The sequence below is a fragment of the Triticum aestivum genome, chromosome 7B (assembly GCF_018294505.1).
Source record: "Triticum aestivum cultivar Chinese Spring chromosome 7B, IWGSC CS RefSeq v2.1, whole genome shotgun sequence".
NCBI classification, from domain to species: domain Eukaryota; kingdom Viridiplantae; phylum Streptophyta; class Magnoliopsida; order Poales; family Poaceae; genus Triticum; species Triticum aestivum.
Genome location: NC_057813.1, coordinates 707,853,186 through 707,861,539, shown reverse-complemented (window position 1 = coordinate 707,861,539; position 8,354 = coordinate 707,853,186). Strand labels below are relative to the sequence as shown.

The 8,354-nt window shown below is 45.8% G+C and overlaps 1 protein-coding gene across 1 annotated transcript; it reads left to right on the top strand.

The window, feature by feature from the left end:
• Positions 1–230: 230 nt before the first annotated feature.
• LOC123158560 (uncharacterized) lies at positions 231–920 on the top strand. The gene is made up of 2 exons (XM_044576487.1): positions 231–365; positions 438–920. Exons 1-2 carry the CDS (start codon positions 231–233, stop codon positions 858–860), a joined length of 558 nt encoding a protein of 185 aa, XP_044432422.1. The 3' UTR covers positions 861–920.
• The last annotated feature ends 7,434 nt before the right edge of the window (positions 921–8,354 follow it).

The window sequence follows — 8,354 nt, the reverse complement described above, 5'->3', positions numbered from 1 at the left end:
CCCGACTCGGAGCCGAGCTAGGGTTGGCCTGGAAATATAGATATATATATATATATAGGCCAGCCGCCGCCCCCTTGCCCCGTTTTGGTTGAGAAGAAAGAAGATCGAGCGAGCGAGAAATCCCCAATCCCCACCAAACCCTAACCCAAACCCTAACCCTGATTGAAACGACCAGGAGAGGAGAGGAGAGGAGCGGATCCGGCGATGGCCGTCGAGAAGATGCACTTGCCATGCCGTTGCCCGCCGGCTTGGAGGGTTTCCCCTTCACCACGTTCCAGGCGGAGCTAGAGGCCTTCACCGTCAAGTTGAGGGCGGAGCAGGAGGCGCCCGTCCCCAAGGCCAAGGTGAAGGAGGTCAAGGCCAAGGTGAAGAAGGACAAGGCGAAGGAGGCCAAGCCGGAGGTCAAGAAGGCCAAGGCGAAGGAGGCCAAGCCGGAGGTCAAGAAGGCCAAGGCGAAGGAGGCCAAGCCGGAGGTCGAGGCCAAGTCAAAGGAGGTCAAGGCCAAGGTGGAGTTGAGGACCCTCACCAAGGAGGAGGAGGAGGCGCTCATCAAGTTCGTGGCGCTGCTGGAGAAGGAGGAGGACTTCCTCGACGCCAAGGCGGAGGCGGAGAAGGAGGCGGAGAAGTGTGGCTCCAAGAGGAAGGTGGAGTTGGAGCGGGATGAGGAGGGGGCAGCGTTCCTGGCGTGGATCGAGTCCACCAAGCCACCGACGGACCAAGTGGATTACTCGGATGGGGATGTGTCGGACGGCTACCACTCGCAGGACGACGCCATCGGCAGCGACGGCAGGGTCATGTCGCGGTATGAGCGCCGCGTTCAGGCCAACAACGCTCGCTGGCCTTTCTTGGTGGGGGCCTAATCCCATCCATGACGGTGCTCTTGCTCTTGTGGTCTGAGAAGCTGACGAGGAGCTTCGCCAATCCTAGTACCAACCATGTATCTGTCTTATCTATCTATATATTTCTAGTTGATCCTGTGGACATATATATATGTGGGATTGATCCGCCTACCCTGATGCTATTGTTGCAGATAGCCCACATGAATCATGGGAATAACAATACGAGGCCTTTGACGAGTAAAGGAGAAATGCAAGATTTGGATCCGCGATTTCAACAAGTAGTTCGTGCTTCGTCGGTAGGGGAGACTATAGGCCATGAAAACCCACCCCTGGTATCTCCACCTGTGGATTGAGAGTCAAAAAGTGTGAATTTCGTATGTCCCGCTGGCACACGATTTCGATTACTTTTCTGGTTTCCCGTTTCGGAGATCCGATAATGGAATGCTAAATCGATATCTGGGGTCGAGCCAGGGTACTTATCCTCCCGTCTATAAATCAATGACCAATAAAAGACCAAAGCGGTGATAAATCAAGGGGCGGACAGGAGCAGCATCGTAGCTAGGAACAGGTGCTGCACCGTAGCTAGTAGGAAGAAGTACAGCATAGCTACATTCCCCATAGGGTTGGCGCCCCTCTTCTCCAATACAAATTGAATCATAGCAAGGGCTAAGCTATCTTAAAACCTACTATCAATCTGTTTATAGAACTCAATACTACTATCCATGAGATCATCATAACAAAAACTAGAATTGCCCAGCGAAATAGGAATAGAAAGAAATCCAGGGTAACTTGTATCATGAGATGGGTCCATTCCAATTGGAATTCCGTACGGCTACAACTCTTTTTAAACGAGTCGAAGTCCAGTCTTGTCACTTTCCCATCATCCCTTTCCGCATCGTCCTTCTCTATTGGGGGCTCCCAACACCTCAGCCAATTCGTGCAACATCTTATTCAGGATCTCGGTGCTCCCAAAAGTTGTGAGCGACTCCAGGAACAAGACTCTGCCACCTCTGTGCGTCACCGAATGAAGGAAGGAAAGAGCATGTCGTACATAAACCTGGATTTTTTCCATGTCGTCCGTATCTACGCACGGCACGATACATAAATCCTGCAACAGGAAGCACAATTTTGCTACTGGATCAACATCCACCGTCTTCTTCGGACTCAGACACAAGAACGAAACCGCCAAAAACATGAAACAGAACAAAGAGGAGTAGTACAGCAACTGAATCATAGTCTGACACCGTCGATGGTTGGCTGTCGTGAGGAGGGTGCATTGCAGCAGTTGCTGGTAGGATTTTGGTGTTGCTATGTTCTTGCCGCAGATGATGATATATGTAGATGGGTGAGGTTTTGGACTCGAGATATTGCTGGGAGATCACATTTGCCATCGCATTCCAAACAATTCGTGAGCCGTTTAGCTGGTTTAGTGGACATTTGCCTTGTTGATCAACTGTTTGGTATACCCAGTTCTGTAGAATTGTTTTGTGCCTGGAACTCCGAACGACCCTTATACTGTTTTGCTTTCTGCTGCTTCTTGTTCTGCTTTGCCGAGAGAATTTCACCTCTGTGGAATGCCCTATAGCTATATTTAGCTATATTACTCCTCTAGCTATATTTAGCTAGTTCACCGCTGTATACGACCAAGGTTTACACCTGAGAGTCGTAGTAAATCCTTGCATTCGTGAAACTGACCAGATGAGAACGAAACTGGTGGGAACAATCAACTATACGGCAGCTGCGAAGTTCTAGTTCGCTTCTGAAAATCAACTATGCTGAAATAGATTCTCTTTTGAGAGCCCTACATATACCGATCAAACATTCCATTTCAGACTTGTCTGCTTTACTATCTAATAAGTTTGATAGAAATCAAGGCGGGTATAGCTTCCTTTGATCCATACCGTAATATTCAAGCTGACTTTGTCAACTTATTCCCCTTTTTTCAGGTTGAATTGACAACGCTGTACTTTCTTCAACCATAGGAATCATAATTTCGTAGGTAGAGGGGGCCAAGGTGCCAGAAACATGGATTTCATGGAAACAAGGTAATCCGTAGTTGGTAGCAGATGTTTCGCGGGATCAGATATCCTCCGTCTTGTCTCTGCATTCGAGGAATGCTTGTAGCTGTGCTAGGCGTGAGAAGCACTCTACAATACGATTTCTACGATTGGTACCAGATTGGAATTCATTCTCGGAACTCTCCTCTAGAGAATGGCCTGGCTAAAGAGAGTGATAGATCCATCGTGTCGTGTGGAAACTAAAGCTAGGCGCCGCTATTCGTCCTCAGCCGTATTCTCATTCTGGGAAAAGGTATGGCTCGTTCTGGGAAACGATCAGTAGTAGTGGTGGATGGCAGGTATGGAAGGATCCCGGCAAGTTCCTATCTGAGATTACCACCGGCCCTGCCCTGAGCTGACTTCTTTGCTAGTAGTGAAGTGCGTTTTCACTTAGCTGGAAAAGTCCATAATCCGATTTGACCTCGGGAGCCTGTCCACGGATCTGATCAAAGTATGATTCCCTAGTGCCAAAAGTCCTAAAGCCTATGGCGCCAAGCATGGGGAGTCCGCGGAGAAGAAAAACTCTATTTCGCTATGGGCCAAAACTAGTGTTTTTTCGGATTTCTAGTCTAGTTTAAGTGCAGGGCTAGAGAGTTCTCTTCCAGTATTCTTAGCTGACTGTCCGCTTGCTTGACTCGAACAAATAGCTTTTGTTTCCACAAGGCAGATCCCATTCCTCGAATGCAAAGGACAAGAAAGACGGATTCTGGCTGGAAGGAAGGGTTCTCGTATTGGTTCTTCTGGTGCGCTACTTCCTTGTGCTGTGCCAGATTGGAATTGGTATCGGAATCCTGGTTGGTAGAAGGAAGCTCGGGTATTGCTTATTGTTGAAAGCACTCGTTTGTTCCGGCTCGTGATGTGTCTGACGCATGCATAGAATCAAGATCTATTGAGACCAGGATGTTTGTTTCTTCCTCGAAACAAGAGATACGCTCTGGCTTATTTGCATTCGACCGGAGAACCTCACTTATCAACTGCCCTGGATTGGATCTACTTACGATTTGAGAAACTGGCTCCAGAACCCCTGTTTTTGATGCAGAATCGGTGGTTCCTTCTCTTTTTCGTGATTTCATCCATAAATCAATGGAAAGAGCACTTTATTCAGTGAATTGACACGTTCCTGATGCTTTTACAGTAGCAGCAGTCTCGGTAGCAGAAGTAGATCCGAGTGTAGATACCGGGATCATATCACCACTATTGACTATTTCAATTCATTCACATCTGCTCGTATCAATCAAAGTTTCCTATCAAGCAATCCCAGCAGCAATCAAGTTGGCACCCACTATATAAGATGCACTATTTCCTGATCTTGTCCCAAACCCAACTCAGCACTTTTAGACCTGGCCCTCCCTTCTCCGACAATATATGCAACCTTAAAGAAAAGAGACCACTCTCAGAACGACCCTTCGGAAAGCCCCACAACAAGCTATCCCAGAAGAAATTGTATAACTTGGCCAAAGTATTCACTTCCAGTTCCCTTTGCAATAAGATCACAGTAGATACTGTTTAGAAGGCTCACTCTCTCGTCTACAAAAAAGAGATGTGTGCTTACTTCTTGGAGATTGACTCCTGCTGGTAAGTGCACACCCTCAGTAGTATCTCTATAGACTTTATAGAGTATTTCCAATTGATAAATTATTTGTTCTTTAAGAACATCTTTGGATATATCAGTTACTTGTGTTTCAACATTAATAGCATTTATGTGATGGATCATCCGGCCAGCCCTAACGGCGACAAGAATAGCTATCGACAGTGACAAACCCAATGAGACAATATACTCAAATAGAATCGTTTCCATAAAAATCTGCCATCATTTTTTTAGTCATACTTGTCCCTTAGCGGACTCACTCTTGTCTTGCTTCATCTAAGGAGTGATAAGTGCCAGGAGTCTGCCTCTAGCATCAATACATGTCCTAGTTACGAACAAAGAAGCGGTGCTGTCTCCTTAGCGTTAGCGGCCTTATGCCTATTTCAGTATACGCCCGTGTCAATATGTCTAGACTTACCTATACCCATGCTTCCTTCTTCTTTGACTAGCTTGCTTCCCCTATCAAATAGAACGGGAATGACTGCGTGCTTGGCCATCGTTAGTAAGCCCGCGTAGGGTAGGACCATCATCGAGCAAATGTTCCTTCAAAGGCGCGGAGCGTGCTATGGCAGATTTTCATCCCGCAAGAGGATGCGCCTAACTAAAACGCCGAAAGGCAGTGCAGCCCAATCCGTTGCTTTGCTTGTTGGGTCCACTTTTTGAAAGTTTCTTTGTTCGTAACATTAGTAGTTACTCACTGCATTAGTAGTTACTCACTGGGTGGGTGCACCAACGGCTTTCTAGGAATTTGAGTTGCTCAATACGGACGGAAAGATTCTTTCGTGAAATAAAAGAACGGCAGGTTGATGAGGGAAAGGAAACCAGATCTTTTTTCTATGGTATGGCCTGGGTGGCCTAAGCGAAATCCCGAGATATGAAGGAGCCGATCAATCTACCCGCCCGAGGTAAGCTTGCTCCTCACTTGAGTTGAAGCTGCCTCCGCTCCCTGCCGTCATACGGATTGATTTACTTTATCTTGACATACGCTACGCATATATTTGCTAGAGATATCAATCGAAATAAATAGGAGCTTTCTGAAAATAGAAATCGATATATCCATGGTATTGAATGGACAAGAATTGAATGGGATTGTGGCACCCAGTGATACACTACGCCATGTTATGAACAAAGAAATGATCAAGAATTTCATTATGGCATGGCACTATAGGCCATCGATTCGGTTATAGGAGTAAACGCGGGCAATGGCAAAGAGGAACATTTGGATGGACGACCTCCAAGACACGAGTCACTACTTTAGAACTACGTTATTCCCTGGCGTCAGGTACACATCCGGGGTTGAAGAAGGGACGCATATCAAATAAATGCGATCTAGATCCCTTTAACAGATTAGCAGCATCTTCGCATTCCGAGCCGAGACTATTATGATTACCTACCGAATTGGAGGAATCAAAGATCCTTACTTGAGGAACTTAACTGGCACTCTACTGATTGGACTTTACCGACTTCAGAAACCAGACAAGATTCTATACCGAGCTGACCTATCAACCAGACGGACTTGAACAACTGACCTGTCTGCTATTGTTATTGTCGGGCCTCCAGACCATACCAATTCACCGAGTTAGAAACCGGACCAGAGCTATTAACCGACTTGACGTGCTTTCCTGACTGACAGACCGGACAGACCAATCCAACGAACTGACTTTGCTAGCTTATCGAGCCGAGGAGACAAGACGGATCCATATAAGGATACCAGCAACCCGAAGAGAAGAACCCCAGTTTATTAGAGAGATCCGTTCTATTTCACTAGTTGGGTTTCTGTCTCGGCTTGGCATCTTTGGACAAGAATAAGAAGTATAAGTAGCAGCTTCCTATTCCTTAGTACTTTCCTGTAGTGTAGTTTCTCAAACCAGTGCTTTTCCTGGAATGGATAGAATTCCTCAACTCTAGGAAAACCTGGTATGAAAAATTCCGTATAATATGCAAAATTCCGTTTCCGTATAAAATAAATAAGTAGACTAGCTCTGGACCGGAAATCGAAACCCTGGAAACAAAAGACAGGACAGGTATGAATCACTAAACCTGAGAGCTTCCTTCTCTTCTCCCAAAGCCAACTCTGGATTTTCCTCCTTTCGGCAAAGTCAGAGTGATGCTATCTCTCCTCTCCCCGGCCCTCCGGGATGAAGAATGTCCAACATCCTCTTCTTGGATACCAGATTCCATCCTTATCCACCTGGCTAGAAGCTGGCTAGAAGATCGAATTTCTTGGAATGAGTATCTTTGAGGTGTTTACGTAACTCATCCAGTCCAGAAATAGCTTGACCTGTCCAATTTCGAACGAATCAAGATATCCTATCATTCCGGTAGCTATAGTAGCTATCTGTTCTTCCACTGGGAGAAGGTTTGATTGGGATTGTTTAAGCAATTCCCGTCATAAAAACAATGGATTCTGGCTAGTTTTATCGAGAGCAGAGGCGAATAATAGGCTTGTCACTCTGCGAATTGAGCTAGTTCCTATTTGGATTTGCCAGCTACTTGTTTCATTGCGGCACATTTGAGCCGCTGATCCTACTCTGGAAAGTGAAATACCCACATGAATAGCAGGTCGAATTCCGGCATGGAATAGATCCGCAGATAAGAAGATTTGTCCATCTTGGAGATTACATTAGTAGGAATATAGGCGGAAACCACTCCAGTTGGGCATACTCTCTTCGCCTAAAAGAGAATTGCATTGAGTGGCTCTTTCTAAAAGGCATGAATGCCAATCAAATCAACCCTATCCTTATGGAGAATAGAGATCCACCCACCCACCTTCTATATTCTCCCATCCCCGAGGGAAGACCACGCACGGCCGAGAAAGAAGTGTCTCGTATTCAGCAGCTCGCCTAAGTCCTAACGTTAGTGGAAAGAGTAAGATAAGAAAGCTTAAGCGTGGTAGCCCACAGACCAAATATGAGAAGTTATGTTTTGAAAGCTTCTTATTGAGTCTAGTACTATCCTTTGGAAATTCTTGGTCCTCAGATCTGATACCATAACCAGCATCTACATGCTCATGCTGCAAACTATCACATAGGTCCTATTTCAGGTTCATTTACTTTCTCAAATAAGTAACTTTGTCTAATGTTCCCCGAACGAGTAGTTAAAACAACCACCCCCTGATCCGAAAGGAATGGGTGTTCCTGAGGCTTATTCAAAGGGCTTTCTAGTGAGTTAATGGGGAATGAGGGTATCACCCATAACCAGTTTGAAGATGCAAAAATTATGTTCTTGTCAAGGAGGGGGATTAGCTACACAACCAAGGAAGGCCTTTTTAGATTATTAATATTCTGACTGCTTTTCACTCTTGTCTAGATCTTGATTTTGCTTAGAGGGCAGGCCACAGGACAAAGCAAGAGCTTGAATGCGAGGGGCGCTGCGAATGTTTGCTTCGAAGGAGCCTGTGAGCCAGCGATAATTAGACCCGTTAGTTAGTAGGGACAACTTGAAGTAGGGACAACTTGAATACTCCGCCTGTGTCTAATCATCCACTCGACCAGCCAATGAAACGAATTGAGATGAAAGTGATCGAAAGTTATCTCCCGTAGAAGGAGCTATGTTTGCGAAGGATCGAAGAGAGCGTTGAGGGCGCTAGCAACAGCGTGTTTGTTTCAACACAAGAAGTGTCGATCCAAGCTTTAAGAACTCAATCGTCCGTCCGACCGAATCACTCGTTTATGGCTCTGATTCCAAGTCAGGGTTTAAAACAGTGGTGACCCAACTAGTTGAAAAGTTTTTACTTGGAACACCAGACATGAGAGCCAGCTACAGAGACAGCTAATGATATCAAAGTTGACGAAACAAGAGAGTTTCATTCAATTCTTTTCAGAGTGTACGCCTATGATCAATAGTTCCTTATGTAAAGGATCTTTCCCT